The sequence below is a fragment of the Buceros rhinoceros genome, unplaced genomic scaffold (assembly GCF_000710305.1).
Source record: "Buceros rhinoceros silvestris isolate BGI_N320 unplaced genomic scaffold, ASM71030v1 scaffold8892, whole genome shotgun sequence".
NCBI lineage: Eukaryota > Metazoa > Chordata > Aves > Bucerotiformes > Bucerotidae > Buceros > Buceros rhinoceros.
The window spans coordinates 5401-30995 of record NW_010399471.1 but is presented as its reverse complement, the minus strand read 5'-3'; the positions used below and the strand labels follow the sequence as shown (position 1 = coordinate 30995).

The window sequence follows — 25595 nt, the reverse complement described above, 5'->3', positions numbered from 1 at the left end:
TCAAGACAAGCAAATCATCAATCAGCCGTCAGGAACACCACTATGTTTCTATCCATGTCCTGATCAGCCTGCAAGTACTTCAGAGGATTTTGCTCATTAGTCATTTTTCCGAAAATAAAAATGTCTTTATAACTAGTTATTAACCTAAAAGACATGATCTCTTAAACTTTGTGGTATAAAACTGGTTTGATGTAAGACGGCTGAGGATCTTTTGCCAGGTAAGTTGCCACTTTAAGGAATACAGCTCGCAGGTATTTTCCATGCCTCACGGGTGTGAGTTCTGTTTAAATGGTTGCTGTGTATGAGGAAGAAATCTTAGCTATCTGATGCTCTATGTACAGATAAATCATTGCAGTCCTAAGTCATTGTCTCCTATTTTTTCTCCTGTGGAAATGGTTTGCACAGGGTACTCAGTCTTTGAAGGATCTCCTGAACTCCCAAGTGCAAGGCCACGAACTGGTTTTGACCCTGAGAGAGGGCTGGAGTTCATATATGTGTGTTCAGACAGCGAAGATGAACCTCCAGTAAAACTCAGGAATCGAAGCCGACGCGGAGCTGTCATGTATGCTTTAAGCTAGTTTTCTGTAATGTTTGTAATGTTCTGTGCAACCTGATGTTCTAAATTGAAATACTGAATTGAAAAACAGAGGTTAGGTTTCGGTTTACTGATTTGTGATTTACCTACCCCTGAGTAAACTTTGCTGGATTTCCAGGGAAGAAGAGTCCAGCTCTTGTGCTGTCTTCTTAGGGAAGACACGAGGGAGGAGTTATGTTGAATGATGTGTATCATGTTCATTACACATTTGTGCATTTGCCCCTCTGAAATCCTTTTAACAGCACTTGAAAGCTTAAACACAGAACATTTGCTTTATTAATTTTAAGCTATATTGGAGTAGATTTTTAGCTTGTTCCGTTTGTTTTTACAAAACGATTGTGGACAGGAAAATAAGCAGAACTTAAGATGGTTATTGCTAAACTGGCAAGTAACCCTTTATAGCACAATACGGTCTTGCTCATTGTCTGTTCCTCCTCCTTTCCTTTGCTATGTTGCACTGTGTTTACTGCAAGCAGAAGACTGTGCTTAATCATATGCTTTATTTTGTCCTGAATAGGAGATATTGCTTTGGGTACAAGCTGATTTGGTGTTACTGAACACTTTTTGTGTTACCCTGTTGGTTTTGTTTTACAGTTGTGTTCTGGAAGGGTAAAACATTCATAAGCAAGAATAATTTTTACTTGTTTTTCTTCTCCCTCATGCACAGTAGCTCTGATGAGGACGATGAACAGCCTGAAAGTGGACTGCCGCAGCTGAAATATCTAAATGGTGGGGCTCGACTGCTGGCTGTGAAGAACTGTGTAGAGGAAGATGTCAGAGACTCACGGCTGGAAACACTGAGTGAACCTCTTCCCGAAGAAAATGAGGGAGAATTTCCATGTGTAATGATGCTCTGTTCTTTTGATTTATTTTGATGACTATTTTGTAGGCAGTGTTGCTAAGCCCCTGGCTTTCTTAGCAGGAACAGCCTTCATTCTTACTAGGGTATATCAGAGTAATGTATTTTAGGGGAACCGTGTAACGTGTCCGTATACGCATGTAAATATACTCAGATGCTTATGTGTATATAAAAATGGAGGCATATACATGCGCACGCTTTAAATATATGTATACACACATACATAAACCTTTAGATCAACTCGGCAACAGTGAATTCCGGTGTACAGAAAATTTTTCTATTACATCTTTCAGTTGTGATAACCAGCTGTGTTGGCTGATAACTGTTGATAACTGCTGTTGTTGGAGTGCAGCTGACTGATTAAATGCAGAATGAGTGAAATCATTGCCATCTTCTCCAGTAGATTACATGTTGCACCCTTGCATTTATGAAATTTAATACACAAAGCCTTTAGTACTTCCAGGAAGACAAAAAGACAGTAGGTTTGAACTTAGTATAATTTATTCTGATTATGCTGACTTGTGAACTTGAGTTACTCTTGGCTGTTGTGTAATGTACAGTACAAGTCTACAGTAACAGTACGGTTATACTGTAACTTATTACAGTAAGATATCTTCAGTACACTAAAATATTTGTTAGCAAGGTTACTTTTCAGTGCTGATATGTAACCAAGTTTTCACTAGCTTTAATTTTCAAAGCTAAATGTATTTAAATTAATCTGCTAAGTTTCCAGCTTGCTGAAATGTCATTAAAGAAATGCAGAAATTTTAGTGGTGCTCCTTGCTGGATATTTTTTTCCCAGTGGATCGAGCATTATGTGTAGGCTTTCTACTTTAAGAAGAAGGAAGGGATGGCAAATAGCACTTTTGGAATTTTTCTCCTGGACAATGAAACAAAATTTACATTGTAGATATCCAGAATTTATGAAGTTTCAATTTTTGACCAAATGGTAGAATATGTTCAAACCAAAGAAAGTTAGCAGTTCATCGTAGCTTAGAATTTAGCTAGAAATGACGGATGGTGTGTCTGACTGCTGTTTTGTGACTTCAGTGGTGGTTTTAGTTACTCAGTGGTATGTAGCACTGGTGGTACTTGTTCTCAGGAGAGTGTAATGTGGCTCCTGTGTTAGCAGAACTTTGTAGTACATAGAGGCTGTGCAGATTTTTGTCCACAGTTACATATTCACAACATTTCTGAAGGAAGAGGGTGAAATATTAGGCAAATCTATTGTTCCTTCATGGCGGATCAGAACAGTCTGTCCTGACAAACACTGCACAACTGATGGAAGCTATTGAGGTAAAATCATGGGCCTTTGGAAAAGGAAATTGTGTGTTTATAGGAAAATCGTAAGATGCTGTTTAGAAATATGAAAAGCTACTTGAGAATCAGAATTCCTTATAACTTCATTTTTTTGTGTGGTGGTTTGTTTTTTTTTTAAATTTGTAACCTTTAGATCATTGGCTTCTGTTGCAGATATCTCACTTGCAAAAAGTCTCAGCATCCAATTAATTTGTAAAAATTCTGTATTTTGAGATTACACATGGATAGAAAGAATCTAGGACTTCAATGATGTATAGATGAACTTTGAGGCACGTTGTAAGTTTTATGCATGTACTTTCAGGAAATCGACCAATGTGATGTAGCGTAACACAGACATTTTATGAGATAAGAAGTCACTTTTTGGATCATCTTTTTTTTTCGTAGTAATATTGAATAGTTTTTGAAAAAAGCTTGTAAGTAAACCTGCATGGTATGTTTGTGAGGTTGTTAAAAAAGCAACGATGAATGAAAGCGTATTAAAAATGTTTTCCAACAGGTTTTTGAAAGTGTTTCCAAATACAGTTTATGCGATCAGTCTTGCTAATTTGATACCTGTTAATTTTTTTCTTGGCTTTTATAATATGTGTATTTTTGTGGTGTTTTTCAAAGTGTATTTCCAATCATGCTGATCTATCATTGTTCTCTGCTCAACTGGATTAAATCTCACCACTTAGCAGCTGTCTTTCTTTTTTTTTAGTTGGTACAGCCATCACCGTCAGTAGATGAAGAAGCAACTACTGATTTCACGTCCAGGGATGAAGGTATGTTTAACAAATAAATCCCAAAACAAACTTTAGAAGGTGTAGCCAATTCAGTGAAGGTAACTTGGCTGGGAGGTATCTAAAAAGAGGTGAAGCATTTGCTAAAAGTTATACTATAATCTATTCGTTGTAATAACACAAAACTGAAATTGCAGATTGTGCAAGGGGAAAGGTGAAAAGAGGATGTGGACAAAAATCCAAACGTAGAACAAAAAAGGAGAATTTGTTCTGTAAAGCTCAAGTTTGCTTTACACGTTGGTCCTTAAGTGATTTATGTTCTTGCTGGTTCCTTCTTTGCCCAGAAGTTGAGGCATATAGTCATGGGTTAGCAATAATAATTATAAATGTTGTAGGTGTGAAATCTGGTGATATGGAAAAAAATATACTGGAGAATGTAGTCACCGATAAGTAGATATTGTTTTTCTCAAGGCCCACCACAATTTTCAGGTGGTCTTCAAGACTTCATTGTAATTCTGAATGAGAGCTACTAGTCTTAAACTAGCAAAACTCTCCCAAATTATGCCTTTGAGGCCTTGGAGCTCATTTAGGTTTTTGGTTTTTTTTTTTTCGTTCTGCATCTGAATTTGTGCAGTCTAATGCTGTTATCAAAAACAGACAAACAAAACCCAACAAACCCAAAAACCCCACACATGATGTAGAAGTGTGTAGAAAGTGCTACGCATGTAAAAGGTCATCGTGCTTGGTCTTTAGGTTTGTTTCTTGACATCACTTAAATCCAGGGTTAAATTTCATCGTAATCTTTGAGACTGATTTACTGGGGTTGGTGGGAGAGGAGTGGCAGGTTGGTATGAATATAACATCTTTATAAAGAGGAGCTGATCTGGTTCAGCCATCTTCATCCTTTTGCAGTTTATTTGCCCGTGGATTTTACCCAACCTGCATGTCTTGGTCACCCTCCAGGACTCCCGTTCTTGGCAGGCCCCAGCTGCCCCATGCCCGGGTCTGTGATGTCCGGAGGCAGAGCAGCGACTTTTTCACGGGCACCCCCTTGCTGTGGGGAAGGAGCTTGCCTGCCCTCGTGAGGTCGAGAGCTGTGCTGGGGGTGGCATGTGCCTCCGGTGGGGTCTCCCAGGCCAGACAGGTCTCAGCTGAAGGGTCAGACACAGTGTGTCCACGGGCAGGATGGGCTCACTAGCCTTCGGGCACCATCCTAGGAGAAGGACAACTCTGACTCCAAACCTGGGCAGATGGAGCTCGTTTAGCCTTGTAAGGCTCCATCTAAGAGAAGGACACTCTAACCAAACCTACGACCCGAGGACTTCGCTGTCACCATCCAAGCTCGCCAGGCCCTGGCAGATGAACCTCAGGTGTAAAGGGTGGAGCCAGTTCCACACATGCTGGTGCCTCACCTGAAAAATCCACCGGGCAGCCCCGAAGGGTGCGCTCATCGCTTGCAGTGAGCGTGGGAAAAGCCCTTCCCAGATCTTCGTCCGCGAAGCCAAGCCGTGATGATGATGATGTCCGTGTCTTTTCCAAGAGATCTTCCTGGTTTGGCTAAAAAAGAAAAAGCTCTTGGAAAAAGCTATTTATGGTCACTCTTGATTATTTTATTTGTTCTAAGTGGTGTGTCTTTTCATTCGCTATCCTATGGATTTGGAAGCAATATGTCTAGGATTTTTTGCTAATTCATTTCACCCCGTTGTACTACCATATTTTCATCTGCTGATTTTGACACGCAACTTCAAACATTTTAAAAAATTATCAGAAAGCTTTAAAACATTCATAAAAACGTTTTAAGGGAGGGTTGCTTTTGTGGGGTTTTGGGTTGTTTGGTTTTTTTTTTTTACCCAACCAGACCAACATCTTGAGGCTATCACAGTGTTTATGATCAGATTCTATAGATGGGACTTCTTGGATTTTGGCAATAGAAAACTAAACCTGGCGTAATTTTTGAGGGACACACCACTTCTGAATGCTGCTGCTTGTGGAAAATCCCTTCCTGGAAGACTATGATTGCTTTTCAATGGTTTTGATTAATATTAAACTAATTTACAATAATATATATCCTTAAACTTTGTTGCAGTTCACAGTGTTTGAACTAAACCCCTTTGACTTCTGGTATGCAGGCCCTGCCTTTTGGCCATTTTTGTGTTGATCTAAGAATGCTATTTCACATGCTTGCAATATAAGACCACAGAAAAATCTTGGCAGCAAAATTCTCACTTATCACAGCTGTTGTATAAAATATTTGGTTAGGAGTAAGCATGACTGAAAGTGATGGTATAAATCATCTCATTTTGGACACATTATTTAAAAACGGAGACATTACTGAACATCTGCTTGTCTGTTAATTTATGATACTCTTTACTGGTTGTGAAGCGTTGACTCTGTGAGAGGTCAGGGACAAGATAGCTCTGTGAAGCATGGCTTTGCTAAAAAAGCGTGGCCGAGTCATCCTCAAATTTTTCTGTCCTTTCAAAATGACAAACACTCGTATTTATAGCTTGAATTCGGTAGTTGTATATGACTAAAACAAGAAGCATTGTAGATGACTTACAGATACGAAGATGAGGTGTGACACTCTGAAAAGGTGTATGAATGAAAGATGTGAAGTTATAGTAATACCTGCTGCTTGAGATTTATTTCTGCTATTGTTTTCTGTAAATCTTGAAAACCATGAAATCAGTGAGGGTGTTTCTGAGCTGAAGACCTGTCTGATGTTCACTGCTTTTTGAACAGACAGAAATTACTGTTTCTTTTGTAATGGTGGGGGAAGTCACAGTAATAAAGGTTTTTGTAGTAGTAGCAGCAAACAACAGTGGAAGTAATTACAGGTGCCTCTCTAAAGTTTGAAACCCTGGAGCTGCTCTTCTCATTGCTAGCTAATCATAAAATTTATCAAAAGAACCAGGATCTCTCTGGAAGGCCTGGTGTGTCCTGCCTCTCCTCCAAGGATGGTTTCCTTCTAGCAGTAATAGAGCTTCTTCATCCCCTCAGCCATATGCTCCCTTTGCACAGGAAGTTATAATTAAGCATACCTTGCAAAATAAATGTCTTTAGAAAGATGTGTGGGATTTTTTTTGTCATTTGCTGATGTGGTGGATTTCAGAAGGCCATAGGTTAATTTCTAAGTAATTTTGTGTCGATAGTTCCTGAGATCATGGTTATCCAGATCTTTTGCTACAGTTCAAATGCCTTTAAAAATTGTCATGATTGGGTTTTCTTCAAAGACTGCTGAGTGCTCAGCCCATAACTTCAAAGCAGGAAATTCTTCAAAATACTCTTACATGGAGCCCCTGTATTTTTTAAGGCAAAGAGGTTTGCAGAATCACTGTTGATACAATTATCCATCCTAAATGCAGTTTTAATTGAATGTAAGCAGTAAAGCATGAGACCACCATGACTTCTAGAGCTTTACTGACAGCCCTTAGCTTTGATAGCAAGACAAATACATCTTTCTCAGACTTGCGCTATTAGCATGGCTTTTCCTGGTAATATTGTTTAAACGAGGTTCTTGGGCAGAAAGGCAAAGGTCTGAACGGTGAAGGAGAGCCGCCCCCACCAGCAGCACATTCTCTGGATGCTCTGAACTGTGCCTCTTGTATATAATTGTACCTATATATAGAAATACATGGACTTTGAAAAAATCTTATCAGTGTTTTCTGGTATCTCTTGCCAGATGCTTCATTTAAGGAAGAATTGCTGAAGCTTTACTTTTTTGCCTTTGGGATGTTTTTATGATTTTTTTTTTTAAATATTTATACAAGACATCTCTGATGTCAGAGTGAATGAGTCTAGTAGAAAATTTATTTGAAAGTATTTCCACACAAAATGTCTTCTTGTGGAAAGATGTGGCTACTTAATTTTCCACAACTGAAACTACTAAGCCTGATCCTCTAGACCATCTTTTGGATTGTCAAATAAGTGTGTGTGTGTGTGTGTGTGTGTGTGTGTGTGTGTGGTCACTGGTCTCCTTTGGGAGTCAGTTTGGGAGAGGAGGTTGGCTGGAGATGCTGGTATCAGACATCGAAACTCCGCAGGCAGTTTTTCTTCCAAAAAAGATTTAACTCAAAGTACTATTTCAAGTCATGAACTAGAAGTTTTTACAGTAATTTGTTCTGGTAACAGTAGCTGCTTCAAGCAAAGCTAATGTGGAGAAATAGTGGTAATGTGTTCTTGCCTTCATGAGCTGTGCATGCAGCTGTCAGAAAATGCAGAAATGACTGGGCAGGTCTTAATGCTAAGACGAGAGTCTCTTGATAACCACCCAAAGAACCCAAAGATACTCCTAAAGTTCTGGCTCAGATGAACCAGTCCTAAGTAATACGGTTATCACTGATAGTTAGTTATCACTGACTTAATATGCATGGTTTTCTTTCAGACATTGGATTTAGTGTTGAAAACTGGTGTATCTGAGCCAGAAATCAGTCATCAGTGCTTTCAGATTGGCAGTGCTGTGCATATTCCAGCTCACGACTGGGGTTCAGTCTTGATTAAATACCAACTTTTCAAGAGCTTGAATAAAAGTAGACATATATCTTTATGCAACTTGGGTGTAAAACGCTTGGCAATTAGAAAGAAAAAAGCAGTAAAATGCTATTCAAAATGAGAGGTAATTACTTGGTTAATTGCCAGACTAGTATAGAAAACTTAGAGATAAATAAACATGTACTTTCAAGCAGCTGCGCTGCCTGAAATTTCAGTGTATCTGCAGATTATAATAGGAAATTGTTATGGATATTGGTAAACGTGCAGTTAATAAGTAGCTACTACAGTGCTGGTTTGAATGGTTCTGCTGTTTTGGGGTGAACTTAAGGTAATGGATCCTTCTTTTCTGCCTTGATTCTTTTTAAAGGTCCCTCTCATAAAAGGAGACTAGAAGATTCTCCAGAAAGAGGCGAAATCGCACATGAGCAAGTCGCAAAAAAGCCAAAAGTTGATTACGTAAGTACTGAGGTTTTTTTTTTTCCTCTCTGTGCATTGTAAAATAAATGGAATTATCTAACTTGGTCAATGACAGTGGTGTCATGAACTTGGAGTGTTTTATCAGAAAATCCAATCATCAAACTCAAATCTTGCCATCTGAGTGAGGTTTTTCCATTCAGAGTTACAAAGGAGAACAAAATAGAATTTACCTGTTTTGCTCTTTAGTGTTTGCAGATTTGTATCCCAATACAAATTTTCGCTGCTTTTGTGGAAGTGATTGGTGAAAGGTAGCAGCATGTGAGGTGCTGAGTAATACTCAGTTCTTGTGAACATCAGTGGGAGTCATAGGATGTGGATCACTTTGCCTCATCAGGTCACTCCTTGTGTCTCCTCAAGTAAATGAAGTTCAACATCTGTTGCTACTGTTCTTCTGTGTTCTAGAAATAATGTTGCTTCTGTATATATTTGAAACTATGACTTGGGCGAATCTTTAAAAGGAATGATTGGTTATGTTTCAAGGAATTAATACTTTGACCTCTGCTGATAAATAGGATTTATGTAATGATGCTGGAGCAATCAGGTTGGTATTTGGCAGATTTTATGCACGGTCCTATAGTGCTGTCATGAGGCCGGCTCCCAGGCGTCCTAGCAGATGTCCCTGAAAACCACTATGGTAGAGAAAGGGAATTCTACTAGTACATACTGGAGGCTGGATGGAGGACGTTGACTATCTTTGTGCTGAAATTTAACCAGTTATTTTCCTCAGTCAGAGGAGTTTTCCATGAAAGAAAAATAGTATTACCCAGATATTCTCCTGTTCTCTCTTGGAGGAGAGCTGTGAATTCTGTGAGGCAAGATTTGCTGGGCTCCTCACCAGACCCGTGGGTTAGGTTACAAAGGAGTCTGTTGAATTATTACCCAGCCAGTTTAGCAAACGGTGCTTTACTGGACCTGATTTCATGCAGCAGTTTGATTTCTGTGCTTAACATTTCCATTACAGGTAGAAGGCAAAGAATTGGGAAAAATAAAGCTGAAACGTGGGGTTTTAGAATTTGTAATAGAGAATTGTAGTGAGAAAACTTGTGTGGGTTTTTTTTTTTTTGCTCTTGGTTTTTCACTGGTTCCTAAGACTACAGCATATTTTGCCAGCTATTGTAGGTGCTTGAGCTGTACTCTTAATGATACCAGGCTCATGGAGGAAAGGAACTGTTCTCTGTTACTCATGGAGTGCTTCAGGTGATCTGCTTGTACTCTTTCAGCAAATAACATCATTCAGCGAAGTAAATATTGATTAAACCTGTTGGCATCTCTGCTGTAAATACGTAGACCTGTAACCTTTGCATTCTTACATAACTTACATAACTTACATTGTAAGACTTTGTAACGCTTTGCATTCAGAGCTCTGAAGAAACCGGAGTAATTCTTTGTGGTGAATACATAAGAGCAGTTTGTGACATGTAGGAGTTTTGGCCCTTGTTCATAAGAAGCCTCCCATTTTGCCAGCTGATAGTAGCTGTTGGGCTATTGTTGATGAAAACTTTTGCCAGCTTTTGATGTGACTCAGTGGTGCTGTGACACAGTATTTGTGGATTTTTTTTACCCGTGAATCTTCGTATGAACACACCATTTAACATGTTCGTAGACTCTGGTGGGTTAAATACTGCACGCTTGGTAATCTAACCTAACTGACTGACTGTTAACCTTGCCATCTGCTGCCTTACATATCCAGAATCACTACTAACTTTTTATTTCAAAGAAATACAAACTAGATAGTTCTATGTTATTTAGGTTTTGGTTTGTAACTTTGCGCTTTGTACGCTCATCAAGTAAAGAATGCCAGCCTTTCATGACTCAAGACATTTTCTATGCTTACAAAATTTTTGGTCTCACTTTGATCGTTGGCTATGTATGAGGAATCACTTCTGCAACTTGCATTTGCCTTAAGTGCTTTTGTCATTTAGAGTGTCTCTTTAAGAATGAAGAATGTTGATTAGGTTTGGGTTGAATTTTTTTTTGTTTCTGTGTTTATAACTTTCTTGAAAACCTAATAGATTTCTTTTTTTAACGTAGCTGGATGAGACAGAACCTCAAACTGAATGGGAGAAGCAAGAGATACTTGTAAAGAAGCTGCAAGATGAATTCCCTAGATTGGATAGGGAGGTGAGCTTATGTCTCCTGATCGGACATCAGGTTTTGACTTCTTAAGAAAATTGCAGCTTTTGATAGTCCAAATGAAACAATTCTCACACCAGTAGCACTCCTGGAAAGAGCCCAGGGTAGGAAAATCTTTGCTGATGCTGCATTTGGAATGTAACTTGCCTTGAAGAGAGAGTAGCTGGATGTAATCAGGATTATGTGGAACTTCTCATCCTACTTTTTTGGTCATATGACAAGCCTGGCATAGTAAAATTTTATGACCTATTATGAAAATGCGTGGGGAAATTATCCCTCCCCCTCTCTCACACTCTTCTCTCCTGTACAACTAGATATACTTTGCGCTTCATATTAGTTTAGCAGCTGGTGGTAGCAACTGGTCAGGGCATTTTAATGCTGTGCTTTAAATTGCTGGAAGCAAAACTTGTTAATGTGTATTCTCACCCTTTTGAAAAGTGGAGTGCAGCTCTTCCTAAACTGAGTGTATAAGGATAAACTGAAGGGTTTTCTCCTTTTGATTTCCTTTATTTTGAATCATCTGTTTTATAGGGGTTTTCTTTGCCTTGTGCAGTTAAAATTGTTAGTTTCTTAATGATATAATGCAGCCAAATTTAGTTTTTGGTTGTCTTGCCACAATACAAAACTTCTTATCTTTTACTAGATCCTGAGAGATGTACTTCAGAAACATGACTGGGTGTTTCAAGAAACACCGGAGTTCCTGAGAGCACTTTTAGAAAAGGGTAAGGGCAGACTGACAATAAAACTGGCTTGTGATACAAAGCTTTTTTAATGTCCAGCAATGACAGTCCTGGCAGCGCTATGCCTAGAAACTTGCACTGATACTTGAAATTAGTGTTATGGGGAGGATAAAAGAAGGGAAACTCAATTTTTCTATATTTTTAAGTGTCATGATTAGCTTTTGCTCTTTAAGTAGAGATCAATATCTTTGCTTTGTTATTACAGTAACTACTACATAAGAAGTTGCAATTACCTGTGATCATATCATAAAATGTATTTTGAAATGTGTCAAAGCTCACACTTGCTCCCCTTCTGCTCGTTTAAAAATAAGTTTTGTTTTTTAACTGGAGTAATTTATAAATCAGTAATTGCAAATAACTGCATAGGTGGCAATTTTAAAATATATTTTAGAAGAGAAAAATACTAGAAATAGGCCTTAAGTTATGCAACCAGTTTATTTATATAAATGTCAGTGCATTAAATGTAGGGAGCAAGAACTGTGATTCCAGGTATATCTGTGAGTTACAGCTTAAATACTATTTAATGAATTGATTCCTTTTCAGAGTGTTACACAGCTGTCAGTTATGTATATGTTTTGCTGTATCACTATTTATGTATTCTTGTAATGGGATAGTGTTCTTAATTGCATTCTTTACAAGTGGTGAGAGCTATTAGTATGCATGAAGTTGAGTTCTTGCTGCTGCTGCTGCTTCTGAGAAGGTGGACACTGGGGCTGAGGTCAGTCAGCCGCGAGCTGGGGTTGGGCAGAAGAGAAAAATGTTGCAAGTGTTTGCTTCCAAAGGAAGAAAAAGCCATACAAGTCACTTCAGAAAATGACTCGCTTACATTCTGTTAAATAGCCTCTGTCTCACTCCAGCATGGTTGGGTTGTTTTGGTCAGAAATACCTCATTCTTCCAGTTGCTTTAACAAGTGCGGGTGTTTATTGTCCCACCTCTAATGTTGTACTGAGATGCATTAAAACGGAAAAAGTACGTAATTCTTGTGCTGAGAGTAGGTGTCAGGGGTTGTTTTCTGAAATCACCACAGTGATTCCTTGATTATTATCTCTGCAGTTGGGTGGAGTGGGACCAGTATCTCATCCCAGTGATACGTCAGAGTTCTTAACTGTCTGCTCTTACCTCAAAGCTTCTGCAGCTCACGCATATTACATAGCATTGATCATCTGTATTTTAAGATAATTAATTGAAACTTTTTGCTATTTGACCGGTATACAAATCAGAATTGCTCATCTTACACTCACAGTTGGTGCTGTTTACATGTTTTAAACAGACTTGCATGGTGTTTGCTCCTCTTTTAGTTACAAATGCTGTTGAGTTGTTGTGTATTAAATAGTAGAATTGTGTTTTATATCTATACAGGTTTTATTTTGGAAAAACAGTGGGTTTCAATTTGCCCTTAACCAGTACACATTCACTTGTTGCCTTCTATATTGCATACATAGGCATAGAATTTATTTCCTCAAATCGAGCATCTGACAGGACCGAAGCATCTGCTGAGAGCAGAATTGATGAGAGTGAAGAGAAGCTGAACCAGAAATCTCCCATTCAAAATGAGAATAGCTTTGTGACAGATGAGGAGAGCAAAACAACCATTTGCATTATTGAAAGCGAAGAGGAGTCGACTTGCGAAGATGATGGTGGCTCCCTTGATGAGAACTACAGCACTGTCGATGAAGAGATAGAGGATGGCTGCAAAGCGAAAATCCTCTGCTTCCTGCAAGATGCTTGCCCGAGCGAATTGACTTTGATTCCCCAGTGTTCTGAGAAAAAGGTTCAGAAGATAATAGCGCTCCGTCCCTTTAACAGCTGGAAGGCTCTGGTAGGTCTGCATTCTTCTTTTCCTATCCCCAGCCTGCTCAGAGTCAAGGTGGCTTCAGCCTAGGGAGGCTTAGATGGGTGGCCTTATCCTGATTAGGCTAAAATGCTATGTTCCTCCTAAGCCAATAGCGTTTCAAATACTGTCATATGACCTGATTTTGAATGAATTAAGGGGTGATTTTCCTGGAAAACTCAAGCTGATTGGTTGACATTACTGTCACTCACTTTGTAGCATAGAAAGTTGGTTGATTTCACTGCAGAAGAAGAAATTAGAGCTTTCACTTGGGAAGGACGTGTTTGCTAGCCTGTTCTGAGCTCTTGCAGCTGAAAACCATGCAGGAGGCAAGAACGTGGCAGGACCTTCACTGCAGGCACTTGAACAGCAGCAGCAGCAGCAGCTTCCGGGGTAGCTCCATGATTGAAGGTGTCAGCATGGATATTTTCAGTCTCATACAAGAAACAGTCGTCGTCTTTTTTTTTTTTTTTTTTTTTTTTTTTTTTTTTTTTTTTTTTTTGCACTTGTGTTTCTTTTTTTCTTTAATCTAATGCTGCCTTGTCTCTAGCATGGTTTTGCTAGCTAAGCAATGCAGCCATTTTTTAGTGGAGTGAACTGCTGTGTTTTTATTAATAAAAGGTAAAACATCAGAGGGCTAAACCACAATCCAAAACAGAAGGGAAAACGGTATTTCTTGGTAAGTAGATTATCTACTGGCACTGAGATACTACTTTCAAATGTTTCCCGTGGTCTGCTTGTTGCCTTCACAATTCATGCAGTTTCACTTAACTGCAAGATGTCAGACCTGATAAGAGCAATGTCCTGGTAAGAAATCTGAAGTGCAGTACAGCAGTTTTTTCTTGGTCTAATTTATTAGCACGTTGAATTTTAAAGCAGTAACTGTGTATAGGCCCTTTTACAGAGTAATTGGTATGTTTTTTCATCAGTATGTGTCCTGAAAAATCCCCCACTGATGTATGCAGGATCCGCTTGTGTTTTTACAGAGCAGAATAGAACTTCTTCAATATGCGTAAAACAAAAAAAATTATCATTTGGTGTGTAAAATATTTTACTGCATAACAGTAAGAGATACAAAATAGATTTTTAAGGAAAACAAAATGATCTTTGTGTCTTGTGTTGCAAGGGGGGTCAACAAGAGGAGGATACTTGAAAAAAAAAATAAGGTGCAGGTATGCTGCAAAAGAAATCTGTTTTGCCCCAAGCCCTTGGCTTCTCACAGAACATCTGTCATACGGCTATACCTTTCTAAACTTGTTAGATTTTGCCTGAGCTTAATTCTTTGCAGAAATATTTGCTACAGGGCTGTTCTCTGTGTAAAATATTTAACAGGAAGAAAGCTGCTTGGGCCTGTTTGCATTCAAAATCTGTCTTTCTTAAAGATTGCTGCTGTCAGCAACCGTATGTTTATGTAGTATTGTGAATACTTGCCCAGCATAGGTGTAGTTTGCAGCAGGTTTTAGCAGATGTTTTGTATCAGTATGGATTTAATTTTTTGTAATGATCCAGTAGCTCAGTGATGCATTTTTCCTACTAATTAATAAGAGTGGTAGAATAATGGAGAGTGCTGATTTGGTTTCAGCATTAAAGAAATTGGCTTAGTTTTAAGGTCTTTTTTTACTGTAATGGTGTGTTTTGTAACACAGTGTCAAGCACTAGAAGTTGTTGCCACTTGTTATTAGAATTGAGAGGGATATTAATGCTCTCGGCCTGAGATTAAGGCTAAAACCTACCTATATGAAAGCTGAACATTTTCTTCCAGGAAAACGTAAATTAAAATGGCTTTTTTATTCTAGATAACCTTTTCAAGTTGGACTCTTTTTTTCAGATGGATTTAAATGAATTTCAAGCTTGACAAGTTACTAAGAATGTTTGCAAATTCTTATTCTTTGGAGCAGATATTTAAGACATGTTTAACTTGATCTAGTAATATTTAAAATACACATGAAAGATATAACAAACGTGGTTCTCAAAAAAATAAATGGAGAGAGCTGAAAAATTCCTTGCTCACAAGGATTAATTCTTTTGGCAGTTTAGAAGTGTCCATACTGTAGGTCAGCTACATTTTCCAAGAGGGTAGTTTTACCCAGTCTTCAGTGCTGGAGCTTACTAACTTGGTAGTGCCTCCTCTCAAACACTACCTCCCGTAGAGAATGCTTGGGTACGCCCTTGAGGCTTTAAGTAAGTGTCCGTCTCCTCATTCAGAGAAGTAATGCTTCTCTGTGCGAAGACCTGCGGCCTCCCTTCAGAATACGTTGTGAACGTAGGGAGAGTAGTAGGTAACAGTATAGACTGGGATGTGTGCTCTGAGCGTGCCTTTCTGGGTACCCCTCGTATTCAAAAATTAAAATCATGTATTGCTTTCTGCGGTTTGGAAAGGTGGTCCCAGGTGCCTGTGCTGTAGAAGCAAGCCCAAGCGTGGAACTGTGTCCGCAGAGAAGGTGTGGTACCCAGATAAGGAGATGCTGGAGCAGGTGTTCATGAGGAGCAGCTTTCTTCTGCTGGGAACCGGGGAATCATAGCACAAGGGGAGTAGGTAAGGTTGCAGGGGTAGGCAAACTAAAGGGTTGCCAGCAGAGAGTGGGCTGCGAGGGCTAGCAGGAAGAGGAGTACTGAGAACGTGGCTGGCTGTGGAGGGGCAGGGTGAAGACAAGAGTTCAGAGCAGGCAGCAGGACAGGGTGAAGGGGAAAGTTCACCTCTCTGTGTCTTGGTCTCATGTCACATGTTAGATAGCTTTTGTGCAAGGGGGTGATGTTCAGTCGTGTTTTCCTCTCATGGTGCAGGCTTGCTCTGTATGGACTTCGTGCTCTACACCTCCTTGGGATAGACATGCATTAGTAAACGGACAGCCATAGAGATACCTCCCCTCCTGGTGGGTCCTTTCATATGTCGGCTTCCCACCTTCCTCCCCTGTTTGCTCTGGGGTCCTGGTGACACCCTACTGGCATACATTGCAGGCTAGCAGGCAACATGATTTCTTTCCTTGGTGGAAGCACTTCTGGGCACCCATCACTCTTCCTCCTCACCTTCACACTTCTAAAAAACTTATTAGCACTTAATTATATTTTATCAGCTCTTTCTTCTCCAGACCGTTGCAGTTGGCCAGTGTTGTAAATGGAAAGCACTGTTTCCTCAGCAGACAATCTGTAACACAGTCACGTAATGGCAATACCTGCCTGTGTTCGGAGCACGCCAAGTCTGGCTCCAGAAGGACCCCAACTGAGCTGCTGGGGTCTGGGAAAGAGATCTGTTCCTTGCTGTGTGAGCCCATTGCAATTTCATGCTGCCTCTGGTAAATGCAGGGATATGAACTGGAGGGAGCTTAATGCTATGTAGTTCCTTATTTTTAAGACTTAAAATTGTTAACTGCTTGAATTTCCTTTATGTGAATTAAACAATGTCTATTGTTTTTTTAAATTACATATTCTTAAGGAGTACATGCAAGTTAAACTCAGGCAAAATATTACATAGAAGTTCTGACGTAGCATATAGGTATTTAGCTTACCACTTTTAGAGGGAGAACTGAGCAGTCAAAGATTGACTTACTTGGCCATCGTATTCTGTATACTGCAGTAGTGTATGAGCTAGGAGATATAAACTCAAGGGAGGGTAGCCTTGGGTTTTTCACTGCCTCTCGTTTTGTTTGGCTGAACATGTACAAACTGCTACAAAAACCAAACTGGCAGGAAATCCGGAGACACCTTCTACCAAAGCAAACAGAAGGGAAGCAGCAAATGCATCAGATTAGAAATGGGAGCTGCTTGAAGTGGAATGGGAGTTCTCTGATTGAGGTTGAGGCTGACTTTCACCCTTAAGCAGTAAAGCGAAATCTTAAATCACCTTCAAGTGGTGCAGAGTAAGCCTGAGCAGAGCATGCGGCTGGGCAGTTATGCACCGTGGGCACTGCTGCAGGCTGGTACTCCAGTGGACCTTTCCTCAAAGCAAGCTGTGGAAGCTCCTGGGTTCAGTTGTCCGTGCTAGTCTTACACTTTTTTACCTCAGTTGAAAAAATTAAACCTGGGAGGATGTCAGAACCTCTCTAGTAAACCAAAGGCTACTTGAGGATCTGCTTTGTGTTCTGCATGACAGGGTAACACTGTGTCTTTCAATGTAAACCAGTGGCTAAAGTTTTTCTTGTTCTAACTTGGAAATGAATGTTAATGTCCTGACATGAAACAACTTTAACAATTTCTGTTAATAACAGATGGCTTCATTCTCCATGTCTTTATTTATAGATTACAGGACTTGCATTCATGCCAACCAGAGCTTTAGGCATCAGAACAAATGTTGAAATTTTTTGCCTATTAAAAATCATGTTCTTTATGCCTCTCTATTTTTAAATGGTAGTGTCTATTTAGAAAACTTGTTTGCGAGTGTTGACATGTGTGTCTTAGGCTGGTTTAACCTATGAGTGTTGGTAAACTTCCTGAGCTTAGTTTAAGATGGAAGAAAAACAAAAAAGAACCAAACCTCCCCAAAACTCTAACGGCAGGCTGACAGTAGAGGGCATCACTCCTTTTTTTTTTTTTTTTTTTTGTGTGTTAAGGCATAGCCTGCTTGTACACTTCAGCTCAACAAAACTTGCTTTTACTCTGCAATGTGACAATATTAATCAGTTACTATTACTTGACCTTTGCCAGCTTGTTTGGTATGACATTTAGAAAATGTATTTGTGTGTTTTATCTTGTTTGTCCCTCTGTAAAATGAGGATAACTGAAACATGCATGTGCAAAAAAAAAAAAGGAGGGAGAAAAAAGGGAGAAACAGAATGATGCTAAAACCTTGTCAGAATTGTAGTACTGTCCATGAAAATGTATTGGCAAGCGGTAATGACCTGATAGATTTGTGTAAGATTTTTTTATAGATTTCACAGGTTGGGTTCATTGCAAGAAAAAACAGTTTAGGTGTGTCTTAGCTTAGTGAAGAAATTCTTTTCAGTTCTTCACATTTTACTTTTGGAGGAGAAGGAACCAAAGGAACCAATTCTTTCTGATCTTTTGGCCTGTTGGTACTTGTTGACCACAAAAAAACCTGACATAGCGTTGGGAAATTTCTTATCCCTTAAGTCATGGTTTTTTGATTTTTGGGTTTTATTTTTTTCTCTCTCTAGTATGCCTAAGTCCAGTTTGAATGTGCTGTTTGTGGTACAGTTAAACTTGGACTGAGTAATGCTGAACTCCAGACAGATTCATTAGAAAGTCTTACTAGCTTTCTTCATAGATTAGTTTGTCTTGATATCTACATTATGTTTACATGTTATATCTTTAGTATCTAACAGCGATTACTTGAGAGGAGATCTAATGACAATCAGCACATTTTTTTTCTTCCTTTTGTGCTTTTGTTCTGTAGTGGGCCTGGCCTTCAAAGCTTGCTTTGTGCTGTATGTTGCCCCCTCTTGAGAATTCTAAGTGTTTAAAGCACCTATATTTTACATTAGAAACTCTTCAGAGAAATTGCTTCTTATTAAGATGTGTTTTACAATGTGAGGACCTGTAATGGTGACTTTCAGTGTGGATTCACATGACTCTGCAGTGGACCAAGTGTGTAAGGAATGTGAAGCTTTGAGAGATCAGGAAGCTGTTGCTAATGATACTTGAACCACTCGCTGCCTGCAGCAGCTGTGGATTTTCACCATAGCACCTTTGGTGCTATTACCAGTGTTCATAGTATTTTTTTATCATTATTTTGCAGTTAAGAAAAATGACTGAGACTCCTGGTTTGTCAGAAGACATAGTGTGGAACTGCAAGATGCTGCTGAAGGAGAGGGACCTGGTTCTAAAGCTCATGGATAAATGTGAAGAAATTTCAAATAAACTGGCAGAAGAAGTAACTAGGATTACTGAAAGCAGAGGAAATGGCTGGAACATAGAGCAACCTTCCATTCTGAATCAGAGGTATCTTTCCCTTTTTTATACTTACGAGTGTGTTGGATAATAAGGTGTACTTGAAGACTGGGATTTTCAAAACTGTCGTCTACGCAAGTAGAGCTGCAAATATTGACACTTAGCAACTCTCAGTGATGCACAACACTTGAAGGAATAAAAAAATGCTTTTAAGTGTTTCAGGAAAAGCTGGTGAGGAGGATAAGGACGTAAAACCAGGAAGATATATAACAGTGCTCAATACCTCATTTTACTTGCAGCAGTTTTTGATGAGTGGAGAGACCAACCTTGAGTGATGGGATCGTGAGTTGTCAGCTTATTTCAAACAAAAGGCCAAATAAAACTGCCTCTGTAATGGGGGACCTTATAATTCGAAGATGCCAAATGGAAATGAGTCTGAGAAAACTTGTAAAGCTGCAGACTTTGGTCAGGAAGTACATTCAGATGTGCTAAATGGTCTGGAACAATATATCCAGTGGGAGGGACACCAGGGATGTGTTGAGGGGAAGGATTTATTTCAGAGAGGTAAACTGGTAAGGATCTCCACATGGATATTGGGAATAAAGAGAGAGACTAGAAGGAATGGAAACAGGAGTAACAACCTGGATTAGAGTTGGAGGCTGCTAGTGGTAAGTAGCAAAAGGATTTTCAGCTGTGTCAAAATAAAACCTAAGAGCCAGAGGGAACTGTTTGGAGGGAGCTTATCAGTGATGTTTCTTCTTTGACAAAAAATGCTGAACTAGGTGACTTGCTGTTGAGTGTGTTTTGTGGGTTGTGTGTGTCCGCTTTTTTATTTGGTGCCACCACCACCAGTAATTGTGCAACTGAGCAAACTTAGTGATACAGCTGCTAAATGCCACTTCGTTTTTTGATCTTTTTAAAAAGTAACAGTTTTGTATCTGCTTTTAACTGGTGGTGGGAATCATTGATTTCAGACGAAATGTTCGTTTTGATCATTTAAGATGTATGAAAATTCAGATAAACTACTTAAAGTTCAGAAATACTCTTTGGTATTCAGGTGACCGATTAAATAATGTTTGTGTTTTTCACTACACGATTTGGTCTGGAGTGCATTAAAATAAGGTTAATCACTATTCAGTGTTTAACATAAGCATAAAGTTGTGTTTCATGGAGAAAAAATAAAGGATGGTAAAAATTTATTCTTGATATCTTGACAGTTTGACACTCGAGCCATATCAGAAGGTTGGTTTGAACTGGTTAGCACTGCTGCATCAACACAAATTGAATGGCATATTGGCTGATGAAATGGTAAGTGTGAAATAGATTATTTAAGAATCATAAAAAGTTTTACAAATAGGACTTAGAATTCTTTCATTTCCTGGAAACCCCAAGCAGATCATAATTGTTTTAGCGATTTGTTTTAGCTAATATAACTTAAATTGCAAACAGTTTATCAAAATGTATACAAGCTGCTGAGCTCTTACTTGCAGTTTGAAAGTCAAAGGTAGCCTAAGATTCATGAAAGTGGTAATTACAAGTCATGTGGTGTCTTCTGATGCAATGAAAGCAGTTTATACCACAACATTATCCTCAAGATTATCCTCAAACCATTCATTTTAATAGCTCCTTGCCCACAAATGTATTTGTCCAGCGTTTAGTTGTAGTGAGCCCCTATCTTCTACATTTCTCCATCAGTTCCAAAACAGTAATCAACAGTAAACTAAGCGGGTAGAAACCTGTTCTGTTTCTCCAGCTTTTCAACCATCTCTTGTCATTACACTCCCCATAATTTTTGCAATGAGAGAAAAGCTTATGGGTTTAAGGTTTTGTTTGGTGCTGACAGCACCATAATTGTACAATGGAACAAGCGTAGTGATGCAGCTGTTAAATGCTAAATGTGTTGTCAGTTGGTGTGAATCCTGGCTGCTGTTCATCTTGTGATGAACCAGGAGTTGGGGTTGGACTAGATGATCTCTAGAGGTCCCTTCCAACCCCTACCATTCATGGTGAGGGAGTGGATGGGTTTGCTTCACTAAGACTTTCTCAACTTTCATATGTTTCATATTTGTAAGAACTATCTTATGTGCATAGTTTGTGCTAGGTAAGATAAATTTTTAAATACAGGAGACAGGAAAGTGAATATTTTCAGAAACATGGGCTTATCTTAAAGAAATTTGATTTCCGTATTAAATTCCACTTAAAGAGCTGGAATATCCTTTGTACAATTGGCCGAAATGGAAAGAAACAATTAGTTTCCAAGTAATCATTTGTCTGCAGCAACTATTTCAGTATTTGGGGGATGAGCTTGGACTGAAATGAGAAACTTCATAAGTGGAAAAGATGAATCCCGGTTGCTCAAATACTGAGCTGAAAAGATAATTAAGTTTGACTGCAATTGCACTTAAGAAGGAATTGTCTTCTGTAAAACAATGTGGTTGAACAGAGTGATTTTTCTATGCAGATTTTTAATCTTTAATTGACACTGACTACACTGTAATTGTCTGATGAGTGCAAAATACGATTGTGTTCCACAGGTTGTAAATTTTGTTTAAATGGATTTCTTTTCTCTTAGGGCTTAGGAAAAACAATTCAAGCTATTGCATTTCTAGCTTATCTCTACCAAAGGGGCAATAGGGGTCCCCATCTGATAGTGGTACCAGCTTCAACATTGGGTAAGTTACAAGTTTCAAAATTGTTTTTTTGTTTAAAAAAAAAAAATGGTGGACAGACTGTGAAATAAAGTTAATTTTGTGAAAGAAAACGTAATTTTCTTCTGGTGATATTCAACTCCTTAAGTAACTTGAATTGGAATGCAAACCGTACTGAAGGCGTGCTTCTTCTGAATTAATTAGACTTAACATGGAAATTTTTTTTTAGTATGCTCTGTATGCTTAACAAAACAAACAAACAAACAAAGCTGCTTGCTACAATTTGAACTTCTTTAGCAAATTAGTCTTTTTACTTACTGACTGTTGGCTGAAATTCCTAGTCTTCAGGCTGTGCTTAGGATTAGGTTTCATGTCACTGAGACATTCAATGTCTTTTTTCCTTTTTGCTGCACAGAATCTGCCAAAGCAGATCAAAATCCTGAAATGATGAGGCTGTGACTGTCTTTTAGTTTTGTGTCTTGATTGTTTAATGACCTCATTTGAAAGCAGGAAGAATATGGTGGAACAAAATATGTCAGCAAAGCTGAGGAATTGGAGCAGAAACTAGTTCTTGGTTGGGTTAAATTTGGTTTTGTTGAATGATTATACAAAGGAGAAAGTAGCAAGTTTTAATTTAGAAAGAAAATGCTGCTTTTAATATAAAATACTTACTTGGACTTAATTTTTCTTAATGCATCAGAAAAGATGATAAAAAAGATGATGTAAAAGATAATGATTTTGTGAAGTGAATTGTACAGGCTCATGAATTGTAGTGGCAGGTTGGCCCAGGCATCTGTCATGGGGATGCCTGGGAAGTACCTGCAGCTCTCCTGATGGTTTTCTGGAGGTATGGAGGTGTCTCCTCAGTCCTGATCTGGGTCTGGCCTGGGTCAAGTGGCATTTACCAGAGACTCCTTTCTGCTGTGGTTTGGGGTCAGAATTTGAGTTGGCTGTCAAGCATCTTCCCCTTGGGCATGGTATTGTTCCTGGTGGCCTCTGTTCTGGTTGCGCACTTGGAGCTGGATCAAGTTGTCAGGCTTTCTTGTATGCTCCCAGAGGCACTGTCTCTCCTGATGAAGCACTTCTGGATGCGAGTACCAACAAATGAAGTCATTTGCTTTCTTGAGGAATTAACTGTCTAGGGAAGAAATCAGGCTGAAAAGTTAAGCATTGTATTATTTTCACATGGCGGTTAGAGAGCACACAGGGTCTGTTTCTGTAAGAGTTTGAAGCACAAGCTGGTTAAGCAAGAGTTACTTAAAGCCAGTTGTGGGTTCTTTGCTTTCCCTGAATATTAGCAGTTTTCTAGTGTTTAGACAGAAAGTTTCTTACCTTCAGGAGAATTTAAAGGGATTTGCTTTAAAATCAGATCTTTGATTTAATGCTGAGGCATGTCTGAAGTTATGTAAGCCATAATAAAGTATAAATGACCGGGTTGTGTGTTTTCTTTCTTTTTTTTTTTAATGATGTCTTTACAGATAACTGGAAAAGAGAAATTAATATGTGGTGTTCTGAACTGAGTGTCCTTCTTTACTACGGTAAGGAATCTAATTTGTAAATGAATCCAGTAATACAGTTGCTTGTATCGTCAGGCTAAGAAAAGACTAATTGCTCATGGAAGCATTGTTTTAAGACAGTTGTTTAAATACGTATATTTATTGCCGAATGTATTTCTGTGTACTGTGGTAATTTTTGTGTGTATATCAAATGAGCACAATTACATGTATTTGGTTTTGTCCTTTTGTAGGATCCCAGCAAGAGAGAAAACAAATCAGGGAAAACATTTATAAGGAAACTGTCGATTTTAATGTGATTATAACTACGTAAGTACAGTAATTAAACAAGTAAAATTTATTAGCTTTTACTGACCTCTAGCGGTTCAACAAAACAGTGGAGTTTGGTGAGGTGGGAAGGGAGCCTATTTTTATTTTCAGGTGATGGTTAGCCAGGGGTTTATTAATGCATAACAGATACTCTGTAACAGATGCTTTTGACATTATAAATTCTATAATACACTCTATTAGATACATATTACTTTGTCATAGATTTGCACAATTTTTTGGAAAGTTACTGAAAGCACTGGCTCATCAAAGTAAACTCTAATTCTTTGTCAGTAGCAAACTGTGTTATGGTTGGTTACTTGAGGCAGTTTTATTTACTGCCGCTCACGTATTCTCTCCATAACTCTTAACAATTTTAGCGAATTTAATTTAATTGTGATACCAATATGTTAATGTTAAGTTTTACTTTAATGTGTCTTTTATGATACTTTCTCTGACAGATACAACTGTGCAATTAGCAGCTCAGATGATAGAGGACTGTTTCAAAGGTTGAGGCTTAAATATGCAATTTTTGATGAAGGTCATATGCTCAAGAACATGAGCTCAGTACGCTACCACCACCTTATGACAATTAATGTAAGAAGTTTAGTTATTGTTGGGTTAGAGGGGACAACTCCGGTTTTCTCTGTTTTGTAGTTATGGGTTGAGGGAAAATGGAGTATTAACTGTAAAGTTCATATACACATAATGTTCCAGAAACTACAGTATGCAAGGAGATATAAGTGTAGTGTTGTCTTAGGAGTCTTAGGGAGACAAGCTCTCCCCAGAATATAATAAATTTCCTGTAGCATCATTGCAATGATGGTAGTGGCTCCGTTTCAGTATTAAGCAATTTTCCAGTTTTATCCAACACTAGTAACGACGTAAAAATGCTATTCTGATGACTTGTGCTGAAACATTGTAGTGTTTAAGGATCTGCTCTGACAGAACAGTGCAAGAAAAGCTAGCTAGCTTTAAAATATTTCTTTCCTTTAGCTTGACACCTGAGTCAACAGCATTTTGAAAAGAGAAAATTTGAGCACAACTTTCTCTGATTCTTGTAATTTAGCATTGTAGTATTCCTACAATAGTAATATACTTATGATCACTTACTGCAACTTATTTTTCAAGATCATGTTTTCATCAAAAACCTTTTTAAGAAGCTGATCTTTGAGCAATTAAACTATGGCTTGTACTTGCAATTCAAAACTTGTGCAGAAGTACTGACTGACATTAGAAACGATATGATATGGAAGCAACAATTAGCAAAATAGCTAAAAAAAGAACCAGCCAACCAAAAAAAATTATTCCATGAGATCTAAATATATATGAAGTTTAAACATTTAGAATTTAAATCAAGCTTGTTTCCTCAGTTCTCTATAGCTGTGTTGTTTCTGCTAGTATTCATTCTTAATCTGTTCAGCTAATGTTTGTCACTGCTGTTTTCCACTTTGGGCAAACAGGCACAGAATCGCTTGCTGCTGACAGGAACTCCAGTTCAAAATAATCTGTTGGAATTGATGTCCCTCTTGAATTTTGTCATGCCGTGTATGTTCAGCACCAGCACAAGTGGAATCCAAAGGATGTTCTCTTCAAAACGAGTAAGTATTCTATATTCTCTTCTTAAAAATGACATTTTAGGATTTTTATTGCTGGAACACTACTGTTGCTGCATAACTTCTGTTTTATTGGAAACTTATGGAAATAAGTAATGTGATTATGAAAATCTAGAAAATGAAACAATGGAATAAACCATTTAAAGTAAAAATGTGTCATAACTGGATATCTCAGAATACTGAGGGTCCTGTTAGATCTGTCTGTTCTGGCTGGGTTTTTCCTCAAGATAGAATAGTTAAGGTAGTGGTGTTGGAGCTGAAAACTTCACACTGTAAGTGAGTTCTTGCAATATTTTCCTTAGAAGAGTGTTGAAGAACAAAGTGTCTATGAAAAGGAGAGGATTGCACATGCAAAGCAGATAATAAAACCATTCATCTTGAGAAGACTGAAGGATGAGGTAATGTTTTATCTTTAAAATAATTGTTTCATATTATCAAAAAAACCTGATAATCTTTGTGACTAACAAATTTTGCCAGTGCTAGTTCTAGCTGTTTATCTCG

The 25595-nt window shown here is 38.4% G+C and overlaps 1 protein-coding gene across 1 annotated transcript in view; it reads left to right on the top strand.

Moving 5' to 3' along the window:
- Nucleotides 1-392: 392 nt before the first annotated feature.
- SMARCAD1 (SWI/SNF-related, matrix-associated actin-dependent regulator of chromatin, subfamily a, containing DEAD/H box 1) overlaps nt 393-25595 on the top strand; it is a 29849-nt gene continuing 4646 nt past the window's right edge. The window contains exons 1-15 of the mRNA XM_010131483.1: nt 393-562; nt 1263-1437; nt 3472-3535; nt 8313-8440; nt 10493-10582; nt 11238-11322; nt 12778-13154; nt 18859-19061; nt 20228-20318; nt 21583-21682; nt 23137-23196; nt 23406-23481; nt 23940-24075; nt 24942-25079; nt 25397-25492. Coding sequence (XP_010129785.1) covers nt 393-562; nt 1263-1437; nt 3472-3535; nt 8313-8440; nt 10493-10582; nt 11238-11322; nt 12778-13154; nt 18859-19061; nt 20228-20318; nt 21583-21682; nt 23137-23196; nt 23406-23481; nt 23940-24075; nt 24942-25079; nt 25397-25492 — 1989 coding nt within the window. The remainder of the gene's footprint in view (nt 563-1262; nt 1438-3471; nt 3536-8312; nt 8441-10492; nt 10583-11237; nt 11323-12777; nt 13155-18858; nt 19062-20227; nt 20319-21582; nt 21683-23136; nt 23197-23405; nt 23482-23939; nt 24076-24941; nt 25080-25396; nt 25493-25595) is intronic.